Raw genomic sequence first — 17,769 nt, forward strand, 5'->3', positions numbered from 1 at the left:
CGCATTTCTTGTTTCAATTTACCATTGAGGAAGGTGTAATATGAATTTATTTTAAACTAAAAACTGCCTTGGTATATTGACCTTTCACAAAAAAGTTGTTTTCAAACATTTATATGCATTGCTGGGATAGAAAGTGCAAAAACACTGTATTATGCTCAAGATATGACCTTACACGAAGGTGGTATTTGAGTAATTTTTTTCTTCGAAAAACTGCCTGGGTACATTAACCTTTCAAAACAAAAGTTGTTTGAAACATATAAATGCACCATTGAGTGCAAAAAAAGCTGGTATACTAAAAATGTACACTTTTCAAGACAATCACACTTTTACGTTTTGCTTTGCTATACACTTGTGTAAAAGGTTAAAGTTTATTCGTTAATTACATACGTTTGGCATATCAACATTAACTTGAAAATACATTTTATGGATAGATCTATCATTTGGGGTCAAATTTTGTGAAAATTTCAAAAATGCTGATTTTTTGCCTTATTTGAAATTTTGACCTTAAAATGAGTCGTTAAGACCCCACATGAAGGTGGTATTTGAATTATTTTTTTTTCTCAAAAACTGCCTGGGTATATTTACCTTTCAAAAAAAGGTGTTTTGAAACCAATATATGCACCAATGAGGATGGGGAGTGCAAAAACAATTGGTGTACTCAAAAAGGACCCTTTTCAAGATAATCACACTTTTACACTTCGTTTTGCTATACATTTGTGCACAAGGTCAAAGTTTATACGTTAATTACATAGGTTTGTAGTATCAACATAAAGTTAAAAATACATTTTATGGATAGATCTATCAAATGTGAATAAATTTGACACAAATTTTTAAAATATTGATTTTTGACCTTTTTTGACCTTTTTACCCCAAAATGACCTTAAAATTCAAAATCAAGCTGGGCATCCACCCTAATCGTCTTCCCGAGCCCATGATCCATACATCTAGCATGGATGCCAGCCATTAACAAACTATGCCGTGTTTTTTTTTTCTAGAGCACTTTTTAAAGTTTGGCTGGTCTACTAACATCACATAACCCATAAAAGTTTGGCATAAGGTTTATCGCGAATAGCAAAATATCAAGAGAGGGCGCTGTTGAACCCACACTAAGGTATATCGTAGGAGGTCCTGTTTTCGAGGTGTCCCTAAAATCGTGGCAAATCTTTTACCTCTCTGTGCGCGATGTAAACAGTCCCAAGATAAAAATTGTGTGGTTTTATTTGCCAAGCAAAGAGTCTCCTCTCCCTTGACCAAAACTTAGAAACACGTAAGGCTCCACTGGATATTTGCACTTGTAAATGCAAAAAGTTTGGTTTTTAGGCATTTCTACAAGTACAAGGTACAAAACTCAAAAGTATCCTGGTGTCATGTGTTTTCAGTAGGATAACAGGAAAATTGTTCACAATCAAAAACTAAATTTTTTTTTTTCAAAATCATCTATCAAATTTTTTAACAATAACACTTACACTTCATGGTGTGTTGAAATTGTTAAAGTTTTGGTTTTACGTTGCGAGAGACAGTCCGCCATTAACAGTGCGTATGCATGCACGACATTGGAGCAACGTCATATGTTTTCACACCTTTCATTGGTTGGTATTTAATTGAATATTCAGAAGCTAGTATGGCGTGCAAAATAAATCAAAAATATTATTCAATTACTACTTAACAAATTTAATTACATTTTTGGCATTTTGGCTACTATATTAGAATCCAGAGATATCATAAGGCATGAAAGTAAAACACCCCACCCCCCTTGAAACACACACACTTCATAACAATCCGTTTTCCCCAATTTCAGACCAGTAATGTTTGGTTTCAGGAGATAAGGAACCAATCTATGATATTTTCTCTTTAATGTAGACTTCATATTTATTACGCTTATCGGAATTTATAACAGTATTCAGTAAATCTTTTTTGGTCATTTTCACTTAAAATATTTTAATATTTTCCCGATATTGGCACAACATAGAATCCCAAATAGTAACCACCTCACGTGATCCATCTAGTGACTAAAGCAGAATGAAACTCAATCTAGCAGATAGTAATTTTGTTTTGAATTTTTGAGGTTGGATGATGTTTCTTTGACACATTTGAATGTTGGCATAATAATGCACTTAGTGATTAGTACCAAAAATCAATCATTTTATATATGTTTGAGCATAACCAACGACAGGAAACTTTTTTCTCAGCATGATTAAGCCGGATGAAAATACAGACTGTGAGTAAACTGCATAGCTTCTGTCACCGGTGCAGCTTGCACAATCTCGCGGTAAACGGGAATCAAAGTTGGGGACCGAAAACATATGAGGGTCGATAACGTATGACGCTACGATATGTCATAATGTTGAGGCCATATAAAAATATTTGCCCACCGAAAAAGTTTCATCAAACACTTTTTCAATTCACAATTCATGATGATCAACTCATGTGACTGAATATTTTACTGAGCATTCTGGAAAAAAAAATACAGAGACTTAAAGAAGCCATGTGCCTTATATCATTTTCTAATATTTTTGGAGGTTTTGTTTTTTAACCCTCCGATCAATATTATTATTTATATTAAAATTTAAACGATCAGCTTGTTGATTCAATTATCACTGTTTATTTATACGCTTTATTCTAAATTTTAAGAGAAAAAAGGGGGAAAAAATAAATAAAAATCAGATTTGAAAGCCAATGATTATTCACACTTTTTATTAAATTATTTATTTTTGTTATTTTTTGCAAATTACCATGGTAATTTTAAAATTTCATTAAAAATATTTTGAATAAAACGAAGACAACTGCTGGCTATAGAGTCATACACAGAGTCTCAAAGAACACTTGTAGTCACTGTAGATGTTTCTTCCATGTATGGCTTCACCGGGAAACCATGCTTTCTTGTTTGCCGTGAAAACAGGAAAAACTCAAAACAAATGGGGCCAGTTGAAGTCATCGAAGATCGGTGTGTAGTGTGAACATTTCAATGTCCATCAAGTTTTAATACATGTTTGCATACTTCATATTAACTAAAGAAGGTAATTAGGGCATCGGTTGATATAAGGCATCATTATTTTTTTCCCAATTCAAAGAAAAAGGCATAATAGCGTGAAAACTGGTAAGGGGAGGATATACCTTGGCCCAATTTCATAGAGCTGCTAAGCACAAAAATGTGCTTAGCATGAAATTTCAGCCTTAATAAAAACGGGATTACCAACAAAATTTCCTGTTGTTTCATGTTGCTTCTTTCTGGTATTCAGCTGTTGTTTGCTTATTCTAAAAAATCACATGGAAAATTGGTTGGTAATCCTGTTTTTATCAAGGGAGAAATGTCATGCTAAGCAATTTTTTTTTGCTTAGCAGCGCTATGAAATTGGGCCCTTATCGTAGCCATAAATAGTCTGGTCCCCTGACCAAAGATTCCTTGACGTCTCTTGTTAAAAATCTAAGGTTAGGTATCTCCCACGGTTAAAAATAGAGCATGACGCAACTTGTCATGGTCGGGGGTCATCTCCATTCTCCAGGGTACCCATGTCTGCACTAGTTGCGATAACTTTTATTTAATTCTGTATTTATTTTCCTTATTTCTTGCTTTTTTATAATTTATGTTTTCCCGTTAATGTTTTGTGTGCTATTGTAACTTGTTTGTTGTACCTTGTATTGGTCGAATAAATAATAATAATAATAATAATAATGATAACGCAACCCTCCTCCCGACGGCCGCCAGGCTGGAGGGTTACGAGATTATTTTGATCGGCAATTAAAGGAACACGTTGCCTTGGATCGGTCGAGTTGGTCTTTGAAAAACGTTTGTAACCGTTTTTTATAAAATGCATATGGGTAGAAAGATGTTGTAAAAGTAGAATACAATGATCCACACAAACATGCCTCGAAATTGCGTGGTTTTCCTTTTACCTCGTCGACTAACACGTCGGCCATTTATGGGGGTCAAAGTTTTGACTCCCATAAATGGCCGACGGTGATAGTTCGCACAGTACAAGGAAAACCACGCAATTTCGAGGCAAACTTGTGTGGATCATTGTATGCTACTTTTAAAACATCTTTTCAACCATATGCATTATATAAAAAACGGTTAAAAACGCTTTTGTTTTGACCAACTCGTCCGATCCAAGGCAACGTGTTCCTTTAATGACAATCTGGTTCAACACGCTTAATTTCGACAGCTAATCACAAGATTTGTCCTATTTTTACCACTTTCAAAAATCAATGTCTAATGAACACTCAAGTCAAAACACCTTTGAAACAATATTTTTCAAGAAAAAGGACAAAAACTTACCAGATCCCGGAGCGATTTCCCAGGTTTATATATTTTGAACTTGTCGCGTCGCTTTGCAAACGCTTTATTTAGGCACAGCGCCTGCATTGGCTTTAAATAACAATAACTGGCATAAAAACTCCTGGATCTACGGCCGACAGGACTAACATTATTATTCCATACCGAACATCAACGATACTGTCCGAATGTTGACAACAACACGTTCGGAATATTTCGGATAACTTCAAAAAAGGAGGAATTCCTCCTTTTTGGTCACGTGATTTTGGGTGACGTGATTTTGGGTGATACCTGACCCTAAATTCGACAGAGCCTAGTCGGAGATTTTTGGGTCTGGGAACCAGACTAAGACATAAAGAACCTATAGACGGACAGTAGGGGACGCCAAACTGTAATTTTGTACTTTCTCAAACCGTGGGCGGAAGTTAACGCGCGACCCGCTGCTTTTAGTACCTGTTTTGGTATAACCTTGAGGCAGTGCCCCCACCGTCTTAATTATATTTTATAAATTTGCATGACATGATGACCCGATGCGGAATTGTAGCCTCAATCTGTAAGACAACACTTCATAAATAAACCATATATGACTGTTTGCAAATGAAATGTTGGGCGTTAAAATGTCATGTTTACAACTTTTTTCTCGGGAAATCCAGTCTAAACTTCATACTATGACCGTGTTGCGTACGCTCCCGTCGAATGCACACCAAACAATCGCGTGACAGTAGCACGTAAGTCTATGCGGTGCGGGTCATCAGCGCCCGGCGCAAAAAACGCACCGACGCGCCTTTTGGTCGGAAAGTGTGTGACGAACATATTTTGTTTATAAAATTCTTCTACTTTCATCGTTTTGGAGAAAGTTCAGAAAGAGGAGGAGAAACCGCAAACAACTAACGGCAGAAAAGGTATCTAGCTAATGATCCTACATTGTTCCTTACAAACACACATTTTCTGTCGTCATCTCTTCACTCGCCCCATGCTTTAAAACACGTGTTTTCGCGTGTGTTTTAACAGATTTTGCCCACAGTTTGGGGTATAGTCTGGTGCCGTCACAACTACGGTATCTGGACGTTGATTTCCATAGGTGCTGTCCGTCTATAGGTTTTTTATGTCTGTGGACCTTATGCACATGACGTCATTACAGTAGGGCGCCCTCACCTAGAGGTCAAAAGGAGGTTGTTCATTGGCCAATACTGTGCGCCACGCGTACTACAAATCCGTGCGTCTCGATTGTTTCGTCGCCGTTTTTCCTCTAATAAGATGTTGGCTGGATGACGTCAATGCATAAGGTCTATAGGCGTTGCGTGCGCGAGTCGTATCGTAGGAGGTCCTGTTTTCAGAGGACTAGACACAAAACTCTAAATCCAAGTTAACGATGGATGTTGCTGCCAGTACAAGAAAGCTGCTGCAATTTGCAAATGTTAGTTTTGCCAAGGAAGATTTGGGGTTTCCTGTTCAGAGGGACTATTATGGGTCAGAGCATGGCAAAGGCTAGTCAGATGGGGAGACTAGTGTTGTGAAGGCACAGACGAAGTATTTGCATGAGTTGAACATGTTATTATTCCATCAAAGGGGCAATAAAAAACTTGTATTGTTTCAACCCTGGTGCTTTTGTATTTTACTTATTAAAGCATCAAACAAATGTTGGCAATATTAATAAACAACAACATAAAGTTAGCAAATGTCTTTTTACATGTGATTTTATTCACTTCCGAAGAAACCTTATGATGGAGACACTCAGTATAGTTGAAGAAAATGGTCTTGAATATATATTTCTGATTTCTATAGCAGTGTTTTGGAGGCAACTGTCAACAGCTGCTGTATGTTTCGGAGGTTACATAAATGTTAACATACATGTACCTCTGAAATACCTCTACAATGAATCAATCGGTTTTTTCCCCAAGTTTTGTACAATGTATGTAGGATGTACAACAATGTGAAGTGTTTTGTTCAACAAAAAGTTAGCAGAGTACATGAATTTTGTTGTATCTTCAAAGGCTCAGTAACAATAATAAGTGCTAATAAAATCTAACATCAAACATCAATCATCAAAATTACTTGAAAGGGTACATGTATTTACCTTTAGGAGTTTTACAAACTTTAATAACCCTTAAACCCACTTTTCTTTTATTCTACATGTACACCTCCATAAATGTCAGTGTACATGTATTGGAACATGAGGAATTGATTAACATGTACGTAGCTTATTTGGGATGGTAAATTTTGCCTCAAACAGGAACTGTGACATTAGGGAGACAATGAAATGTCCCAAATCACAGAGGCATAATCCAAACAGCCAAATTTGCGGGACATATGCGTGCCAAATGTATAGTCCATGATAATACGTTTTAAATTTAGTTGGTAATAACATTTGTAATATTAAACTACACGTATAACAAATTTTAATCAACAATAAAAACAGATTTGTCTTGAAAGCAATCCCAGAAAAGTGCACTGGCATCGTTCTTCCGTAGAACTACTTTCATGAAATTCTTACACTCTGAAATGTACTGCAAAAATGGAAAAAAGAGAGCAGATCATTGCAAAGATTTTATCAGAAATCCAACTTTGTACCCTGCTTGCTTACACGCCCTAGAACTGTTTTCATCAAGTTATCGACCCTTTGAAATTCTTTGATGGTGCCGGGCTTGCTTTCAAGACAAATCTGTTTTTCTACATTTGTTAACTTTATGTTGTGGTTTATTAATATTGCCAACATTTGTTTGATGCTTAAGTAAAATGCAAAAGCACCAGAGTTGAAACAATACAAGTTTTTTATTGCCCCTTTGATGGAATAATAACATGTTCAACTCATGCAAAAACTTTGTCCTGTGTTGATATTCTTTAACTCGTGTCGGAGGTGAGTTAACAATTATGTAACCTCCGAAACATATAGCCGTTGTTAACTCTAATCTCCGAAACACTGCTTAAGAAAGCAGAAATATGTATTCAAGACCATTTTCTTCAAATATACTGAGTGTCTCCATTATGAGGTTCTTCAGAATTGAAAAAACTATGTAAAACGTCCACATCATTTGTTAACTTTATTAATACTGCCAACATTTGTTTGATGCTATAGTATAAGGCAAAAGCACCATAGTTGAAACAATGCAAATGTTTTATTGCCCCTTTGAAGGAATTATAACATGTTTGACTCATGAAAATACCTTGTTCTGTGTAGTGATTCCTTAATTCTTGCCAGATGTATGTTAACACTTATGTAACCTCCGAAACATATAGCAATTGTTAACAGTAACCTCTGAAACACTGAATTAGAAAAATTCCAACTCTTGGACAGTTCATGGGTTTTTCATGTTTTCTTCACAGGTATGTTGGCCATAGTGAACACTGTTTGTACAGGGCACAAGACTTGGCCACTACCCTGGGAAAGTGTTATAAACTTAAAAATTGTGTGACAAATCCTGATTTTTACATTAAAATGGGATTCAATATTATTTCTTGAAAAAAATGTACTTCAGTTTGAGGATTTCTGGTTTTTAGTTTGGAGCTTTTACTTAAACTTTACAATAAAACTTGCCTAAATTTAGTATGCAGACATTTAGTGTAATAATAAATCTTAACACAAAAAGTGCTATTTTTGTCAAATTTCAGGCATCAAATCAAGTTTACCATCATTTTTGGTAACTAGTATGGATGAAACAAGCTCCAAACCATTGATTTCCTAAAATACATGTCTCAACTAAGATTTGTATAATGAAAGCAGTTAAATTTAATAGGTTTGAAATTTTGGACCCTTGGAAACAAAGTTACACCACTGATTGTGAAAATGGCCTTATGCCTTTCCGTTCAAACCTGAAGTTGATAATTTAAAAGTTTATACTCAAGAACTGTATGTATTTCCCACATTGGTCTTGGTGGATATGAAGAGTTTACACATACAAGTTGTACAGCAATACCAAGTCTTACGCATTAGGCGTGAGACTCACGCACTGCGAGCGACCATTTTTTCATGCATTGGGGCCAGACCAGGGGAGAAAAAAAAAATTGCAGTCTTCAGATTGCACACAGTTTTTTTTAGAACTATCAACTTGAGGAAAATTTGCAGATTGCGAACGCCTTTGCTCTCTCAGCAGATTCAGCTGACAATTCGGCATTTCGGCAGAGCGCAAAAAAGTGAATTGTGCACAAGTTTGTTCAGATTCGTTTAGCAAGTTTGTTAAATGTGCTCCACAAGCATAGACTCAGCACAACAGGCAGAGGTCATGAGCAGAGGATTTTTGACATCATTTTCGCCACAAATTTATCTTTTTAGGGGAAATAATCTGACACAATCGTACCTCCACACTAACAGCAACATCTCCTGTGTACAATGTACCTCATGTGAGTTTGAAGCATACTGAAGAGGTTTTTAATGCATTTTGAAACATTTTTTCGTCAACGATGACTTGAGCAAGCTAGTCGAAACATAGAGACCAACCCAAAAACTGACTCCGCGGTAGTACAGTTAGTACATCTTATAAGCTAAAGTAGTAGTCCCAGCCTATTTCTTTACCATCCGCCCAGGTAATAGTTAATAAGCAGGACAGTTCTTTTCAGAACTGAGAAGTCTCCAGAACACCCGAACAATCTACTCTGCGGTAGTAGAATAAAGCAAGACAGTTCTCTAAGAACAAACTCTACCTGGCAAGTAGATACACACATTGTGTTACCGCAAACCAAATTTATATTAAATAAATTTCTGTTAAAAAATGTTGGGTTTTTTTTCCCGGAGCAATATTTTTTTTTTTTTCCGGAGCAAGATTTTTTTTTTTCCCGGAGCAAGATTTTTTTTGCTCCAAATGTGGGCACCTCTTTTTCAAAGGGGTCACCTTGAAATACTCCTAAATCAAAATAAGTGACAGATTTGGAATCTATTTTCTCTTTCTTATTAAAGCCATTATACACTTTCGGAACAGAAACATCAAAAAAGTTGACCGATTTACAAATAACTTACAGGGTTTACAGAAGGTAGTGGTAAAAGACTTCTCTTGAAATATTATTCCATGAAACGCTTTACTTTTTGAGAAAACAATTCTCGACAACGAGAATTACGGATTAATAGTAAACACATGTCATGAGACGGCAAACGGTGCGGAACAAGGGTGGGTTTTCCCGTTATTTTCTCCCGACTCCGATGACCAATTGAGCCTAAATTTTCACAGGTTTGTTGTTTATATATAAGTTGTGATACACAAAGTGTGGGCCGTGGACAACACTGTTTACCGAAAGTGTCCACTGGCTTTAAGACACTAATAAAAACAAATTTAGCCGGTTGGTTATGAAGACAGAGTACAAGGTAGTTTTAAAAACTTCAGAATTAGGTCTCATAGTTCAAACGTAGCCCCACATGTGGCAGGAAATACTGTTCATTACAGCGCCAGGAGTGTCACTGGGTGACAGACATGGGTGCGCTAAATCAGAAGCCACTATTATTATTATGTACAATGTACATGTAAGTACATTTTAGTCAAAATTGCCAACAAAATTGACTAGCATGAAAACAGTAAAAAAAAAAAAAAAAAAAAAAAAGGGTAGGGTTTCTGTTTTAATCTTTGTGTACACAGATTTACCTGTATGTATATTACATGTACCATTGTTTAGCATGATTACTAGTGCTCAACAACATTTCCATGGTTTTCAACTTTGAACTGATTTTCTTTGAAGGAGACATACCATTACACAGAGACATTGCTGTGATCGATTCAAGATTCAGATTCCATTTGCTGGAAATACTTTGATATGTAAGTATGCTATTGATATTGGTTATACTAGCCCCATTATTGGATCATAACTTGGATCCAACGATCACCTGTTTAAACATTTTGGTCACCATATGGCAAATGTACAAGTAGGGTCTGAGTAAAAGACCATTTAAAAAGATGGTAGGGTAAACTGGGATAATAAGAAGAAATCTGGTCCCTTTATACTTTAATGGTGCATTGAATTAGGGAATAACAACTACGGACCAGGTCTTCACTGTGTGGCAATGTAAAGTAATAACCGGGCTGGTGGCTGGCGCTGCGGCGAGGTCCGTTAACATGCAGTGCCAGCCAAAGTCATTACCACGCAGTGAAGACTGGGTCATCACACTGCTATTCCCATAAATAAATACCCTTTTAACAAAAGGCTAAAACTGTCAAAATTTTGTGACTTTTCTCTTGGCGATATTCCATGTTAAGGTGCCATAATTAAGCTTTCGATGGCTCCGATCTCTTTCATGCATCAATCACATTACTGATGCTTTGGGACCAGTGACCAGTAAAATAATGGTCTGTTTAGCACCCTCAAAGGAGGCAATTGATTCAACAATAACTGTTCTTTGTGCGCCAATGTCCAGTGTCGCTTTATGCATTACATCAATGTACTCGTACATGTACATCAATGTGCGCAAAGTGTGCCAATGAAATTAAGAGGATTAGCATGCTATACGGCGCAAAGCGCAAATGCATGCTGCTTTAGGTCGCTAGCTTCCAGAGCAAAGCTTCCTTTATCAAACGTAAATACATCCCCACGTGATCGAGTTTTGACAAATCAGAGTCTGCAAACTGTCCAAGGTATTTCTTAATATTTGTTAATTTACTTATGTGACAAGAGACCAGACTTGGGACATTACAAAAATAGGACCAATAATTTATACACCCAGCGCCTTGAACACCCAGCAGGGTGAATTTTTTTATTATTATTTCATCTTATCACAGCATGCAAAAGAAAGATCATATTTTCATTTGTGCCGGTACCTCCTTGAGTAGGGCTACGTCCCGTAGCCTTACACTCGAGGTTCTTTTTCAGGATCCTCGTTGTTCCCAAAAGCGCCGCATATTGTTATTATTATTAATATTGTTATTAATATTATTATTTCATCTTATCACAGCATGCAAAAGAAAGGTCATATTTTCATTTGTGCCTGTAACTCCTTGAGTCGGGCAACGTCCCGTAGCCTTAGATCTCGAGGGTCTTTTTCAGGATCCTCGCTGTTCCCAAAAGTGCCGCATATTATTAATATTAATATTATTATTAATATTATTATTTCATCTTATCACAGCCTGCAAAAGACATGAAAGAAAGATCATATTTTCATTTGTGCTGGTACCTCCTTGAGTAGGGCTACGTCCCGTAGCCTTACACGAGGGTCTTTTTCAGGATCCTCGCTGTTCCCAAAAGCGCCGCATATTATTATTATTATTATTAATATTATTATTTCATCTTATCACAGCATGCAAAGGACATGAAAGAAAGATCATATTTTCATTTGTGCCGGTAACTCCTTGAGTCGGGCTACGTCGAGGGTCTTTTTTAGGATCCTCGCTGTTCCCAACAGCGCCGCCTTCTGCAACAGATCTATTCACTCTTAATATAACATTCCATGGCTAGTTTTTATCATAATTATTATATTATTTAAATGATGTTCTTGTTATTTCTTTCATGTATGCAACCTTTTTAATTTCAATGTTTACTACTACAGGGCAGGTCATGCTGGACAGTATGCATCCATCAGAGCCTCCTGATTTCATCTTTAATTCCCATGACTTCGGATTCATGCCTGATATAGAGGACATAAAGGTTGGTAAAATAACTGAGGATGTTGATCAACATCATCCTTGATCAAGCTTAAAGCCCATGTTGATTTTCGATGCTTGTGCCCCTCGATGCTTTTACCAATCACAACCACAGCTGTTACCCAAAAGACCTGCACAGGTCTACCATCATTTGAAGTTCTGCTTTGTGTATCTTGAGCGTCAAAGTGTGAAGGGTGAACAGTGAATACAGAAGATTAGTGCAGTAAAGAGATGCACCTGCCCATCCATTGGGCCCAATTCATAAAAAACTAGCATTTGTTTATAAGCACAGGCACCGAGCACCTGTCCATCCATTGTGGCTGCCATTGCTGGTTGATCCTATAGTAGTTGGGACCCTGGGGGTAGGGGGTAGGGAGATGCACCTGCCCATCCATTGGGCCAAATTCGAAAAAAACTAGCAATTGCTTTTAAGCACAGGCACCGAGCACCTGTCCATCCGGCACATTCAGCAACGAACATGCGCGATCAACCGATCGTGTGGGAATGGCTCGGCGCAATCGGCCGATTGTGCAGGAATGGTTTTGCGCGATCGGCCTATTGTGCAGGAATGGTTATGAACGAGCGGCCGATTGTGCAGGAATGGTTTTGCGCGATCGGCCAATTGTGCAGGAATTGTTTGGCGCGATCGGCCGATGTTCAGGGGTCAAATTCACAAAGATGTAACATTGATCGTAACTGCAAATCAATCAGAGTTGCTAACAAAAGTGTGACGTCACAATATAAATCACTATGGTGATACTGAAAATTTGTCTTGCTATGAATTTTATTGCTTTGAGAAATCGCCCCAAGGAATGGTTTACCTGCACAATCGGTCGAACGGGCGAAACCATTCCTGCACGATTGGTCGATTGCGCAAACCCATTCGTGCACGATCGGTAGATCGCGCAAACTTTTTCCTGCACGATCGGTTGATCGCGCAAAACTTTTCATGCACTATCGGTCGATCGCGCAAAGCCTTTCCTGCGCGGTCGGCTGATAATGGGAAAAAATACTCGTAGCGCGATCGGTCAATCGCGCAAAGATGTTCATTGCGCGATCGACCGATTGTTGCGCGATCGACCGATTGCTGCGCGACCGATTGATCTTAATTGATCTTTCAATAGCGCAGCGCGATCGGTTGATCGCGCAGATTGACCGATCGCGCCCAACATAATATACATAACCTTTTGCTTTGGCTAGCTGGGCAATTGCTTGAAGGTTCTTAATAAAGCGCTATTCATGTGCGATGAAGCATGCGTTATTAAGGAGCTTAATTAAAGCAGTTTTGTAAAGGCTGCATAGAGTTGTGGTCAAAAGGTTGTCAAGAGAGGGAGAGTGCAGCTTTGGTCAAAATCTAGACTGGTGGACAAGTCGTTTATGGTCCCACGCGGTGAGTAGAAGTCGGCAACCAGAGTAGTGGGGAATAGAAGTCGGCAACCAGCAGTTCGCAGTTAACGACTTGTCCACAAGTCTAGTCAAAATCATCCAAAAACATCCTGTGCTATAAGACAAATCTCCACTACCGAGTAGGAAGGAAATAAAAGGCACTTCAGGGTGTCAAAGCAACAATTGCTACAAACACTAGGAAACACAGGGATGACAAACAACATGTTGAAGAAGGTTGCCAACATGAAAGTAGTTGTACAAAGCTGTATTCGTTAGAAATAATTTGATCAAGTATTGTTGGTTTTGTCATTCTATCTTACTGGATATTAAAGTCCCATTCATCATTGCAGAAAAATCTGCATTCCTCAAAAATTAAAAGCAGTCGCATCACTTTATAACTTGAGTAACTATAAACCACCATGGGATTACAAATAACATGAAAGTGTTGAAAATTTCTCTGTACGTACCATTCTTTAAATAAGAACGCGGATGTCGAAATCTGCCTGTTTTTTATAAAAGAATATTATGGTTTTGGAATCCAAACACAACCCTTATAATTACGTGTGTGTGTGTGTGCGTGTGTGTGTGTGTGGGGGGGGGGGGCGGTAGTTGACCCCCAAAATGCAAAGAAATTGGCCAAAATAGTTTTTCAAGTCAAAGTATTTAGTTTATATCACTACAATTTAGAAAAACAAGTCTCAAACGTGTGATTATTATTTTATCATTATGCATTATGTTTTTGGGTCATTCCGTGTCAAATCACCCCAAAAAAAGACAATTTTAAACCCTACCCTCTTTGAATTTGCTCAAATTTTTTTTTTCAGCTCTATCCGACAAACGGTTTTTGTGCTACGGCATGCACTTTCTCGTTGATTTCGGTCAAAATGCGCCTGACCTCTGACATTCAAACAACCATAAATCGGTAACCATTGGGTCAAATTTGTTGAAATTGGTGTCTTTTGAAAGTAAATTGCATAAGCTTTCCAAATCTGCCATTACTTTTTTTGTAGGAACATGTTTAGGTTTAGTAACCTTTTGACCTTTAATTTGACCTTGGATTTGACCTTGTGGATCACGTGATCTGGAGATGAACTTCGGTGAAAATTTACTCCCATATGTTTCCTCAACAATATAAAAAAATTAGAGATATAATAATTTTGGCTTGCTTTCAGGCTCCGCTCAAAGTTGCCCTACTTGCCTATTCCTATTCAAAGTACATGTACATTACATACATGTCCATACATATGTATATCATGATGTTGCTAGAGGACCATAGCCTCACTTGATATACATACGTATGGACATGTATGTTATGTACATGTACTTTGCGTAGGAATAGGCCAGTAGGGCAACTTTGAATGGAGCTTGAAGGCAAGCCAAAATATTATAACTCTAATTTTGTTATATTGTGGAGATCACGTGATCCACAAGGTCAAATTCAAGGTCAAAGTAGAGGTCAAAAGGTTATCATACCTAAACATGTTCCTACAAAAAAAAATAAAGACATATTTGGAAAGCTTACACAATTTTCTTTTCAAAGACACCAATTTCAACCAATTTGACCCAAAGATTACCGATTTATGGTCATTTGAATGTCAGAGGTCAGGCGCATTTTGACCAAAATCAACGAGAAAGAGCATGTCGTAGCGCGAAAACCGTTTATCGGATAGAGCTGAAAATTGAAATTTGAGCTTGTTGAGCCATTATTACCCCATAAAAAAAATTTGAGCAAATTTGAAGAGGGTAGGGTTTAACCCATTTGGTGATTTGACACGGATGACCCTTTTACAAAACTGTTTCTGTCACAGCTGTATATAGATCAAAAATAAGAACACTTTATGGATGCATAGTTAGAATGTGACAACAGGCACTGATAAGAAAAGGAGATCAAACATTTTGTTTGTCAAAACAAACAAAATTACGATAGGGTGGATTGAATATTTCTTCTCAATTAATACTTGGTTTGTACACCTTAGGCCGATGAAATCTTCTCTGAAATCTTCTCTGTAAATTGTAAAATCACGAAAAAGCAAAAGGTCAAGCTACCCTGTAAGGATTAACACTGCAAGCAATTGCTAATTGCTGAGTAACACAATCAAAAGGTTGTTGTTATGTATACGTATTTAGGCACTTGGTAATAAGGTGGCATTTGCTTGCAAAAAATAAGCTTTTACTTTTTCTTCAAACTAACTAAAGCTTTTGCTTGCTAGCAACTGCTTAGTTTTTATATACAGCAAAAGCCTAGAAAAAGCAATAGCTACTTTTTTATGAATTCGGCCCATTGTGGCTGCCATTGCAGGGTGAGGGCGTAGGGAGATGCACCTGTCCATCCAATGTGGCTTCCATTAAAAATAATAATAATAATACGACTTGTAATGCGCACGTATCCACCCTGCTGGGTGTTCAAGGGGCAGTAAAAACCAACAAAAAAAAAGAAAAAAAGAAATAGAAAAACAGGGACAACAAAATTAGTCCTTGAAAACCTGTGACATAAGATAAGTTTGAGAAGAGATTTGAATGTTGTGGTACAAAGACAAGATCTAAGATTAAGTGGCAGAGAGTTCCAAAAGAGGTGATAACACACACCCCTGTGAAACTCCAGTGCTTAAGGGGGTGTTTGTTATCATCTCTTTTGTTTTCATTGTTCACAAGTGACTTCAATGTTCAAAGTAGTTCTTGTATTGTGATTAAATATGCAGATGACACAGCCTTGACTGGATTAATTTCTGGCAATGATGAATCGGAGTATAGGACTGGAGTTTATCAGTTTGTTGATTGGTGTGAAAGAAATAACTTAGTTCTTAACGTAAATAAAACAAAAGAAATGGTTTTTAACTTTCAATAAAAACATTCAACCTGTACAACCTTTTAAAATTAATGACATGTCTGTTGAAGTGGTAAAGGAATACAAGTATCTGGGAACTGTAATTGATGATCAGCTGAACTGGAACTCTAATACCACAAAAATCTATAAGAAGTCTTTGGGAATTAGTTAAGAATAGACTTATGAGTAAGTTCCACTGTATTCTGTCTGACAACACACATCCCCTTAACCCACTGATTGTTCACAACAAATCTGGTAGGATCCGTCAACTAAGCCTTAAGACTAACAGGTTCAAGAACTCATTTTTACCTATTGCTATCCATAATTTTAACTGTGATTTTATTAGATAACTACAATGCATCCAGCCCTATGTACTGTCTTTTAATTGTTTATTATTGTTTTATTTGATTTTCTGGCATAACCTGTGCAATCGGGCCTCTTTTAGTTTGGGGAGGGGGTCCACTACTCTTTCATGTTTTAGCATTTGTTTGTTTGTTTGTTTATAATATAAATTTGAATGATTTTTCTTAAATTAAGGTTCTTGTTTTATGTGGTATTGTGGTATTGTGGTATAACTTGTGCAATTTTACATTTTAATATTTCATAATATGTTGCTGTACAATAGGATTGTAAATTTCATGTATTTTTATATACTTGACGAATAAACCATTCATTTCAATTCAATTCAATTCAATTCAATTCAGAACAATTAAAAACCCGGTTAAAAACATATCTGTTTACTTTGTTCAATAATTGTTGATTTCCTTTTACAGCGCATAAGGACCTCACGATGATATGGGCTATATAAGAATGGTTTTATTATTATTATTATTATTATTATTATTATTATTATTATTATTATTATTATTATTACTATTACTATTACTATTACTATTACTATTACTATTACTATTACTATTACTATTACTATTACTATTACTATTACTATTACTATTACTATTACTATTACTATTACTATTACTATTACTATTACTATTACTATTACTATTACTATTACTATTACTATTACTATTACTATTACTATTACTATTACTATTACTATTACTATTACTATTACTATTACTATTACTATTACTATTACTATTACTATTACTATTACTATTACTATTACTATTACTATTACTATTACTATTACTATTACTATTACTATTACTATTACTATTACTATTACTATTACTATTACTATTACTATTACTATTACTATTACTATTACTATTACTATTACTAAACTGCGCCAATAAAGTATCTAAACACTTACAAATAGTCAGATTTATCGGAACCTGAAATAGTATGCCAAAGAATAATTATTAATTTCTATTCACCGTTAATTTCTGCACATTTTGACACATCTTGTGTTGCGCTACGATGTTGTTTGGTGGATTTATGGGCACTTGAGTAGCTTAAGGTCGAATTTCAAAAGTTGCAAAAGCCCCTATTCACCCCAATTCCAGAAGGGAACTCACACAAGCCTCACACACAGACAAAATCAAGACAAAAGACACAAACTCGTTTCGTTTACTTGACCATGAATTTATGGCCGTATCTTTAACTCTAAAACTGCTGATATCCTGTCCTCAATACTTGGTGTGTCCTCCATTACTGTTAACGGCAAGGAGTCGTCTTCTCATACTCCAAACGAGACATCTGATCTGTCCCTGGTCAATCCCCTGCCATTTCCTGATCAGGATGCGTCGCAATCCCTCGAGAGTGGT

General features: G+C 36.7%; 1 protein-coding gene across 1 annotated transcript in view; it reads left to right on the plus strand.

Annotated features, from left to right (window-relative positions):
* The window catches only part of LOC139939183 (BRISC and BRCA1-A complex member 2-like), a 45,104-nt gene that overhangs the window by 3,495 nt on the left and 23,840 nt on the right, over window positions 1–17,769 (plus strand). The window contains exons 2-3 of the mRNA XM_071934962.1: window positions 9,935–10,011; window positions 11,733–11,830. Of these exons, the coding sequence (XP_071791063.1) occupies window positions 9,935–10,011; window positions 11,733–11,830 (175 nt within the window). The remainder of the gene's footprint in view (window positions 1–9,934; window positions 10,012–11,732; window positions 11,831–17,769) is intronic.

This window comes from Asterias amurensis, chromosome 1 (genome assembly GCF_032118995.1).
Source record: "Asterias amurensis chromosome 1, ASM3211899v1".
Taxonomy (NCBI): domain Eukaryota; kingdom Metazoa; phylum Echinodermata; class Asteroidea; order Forcipulatida; family Asteriidae; genus Asterias; species Asterias amurensis.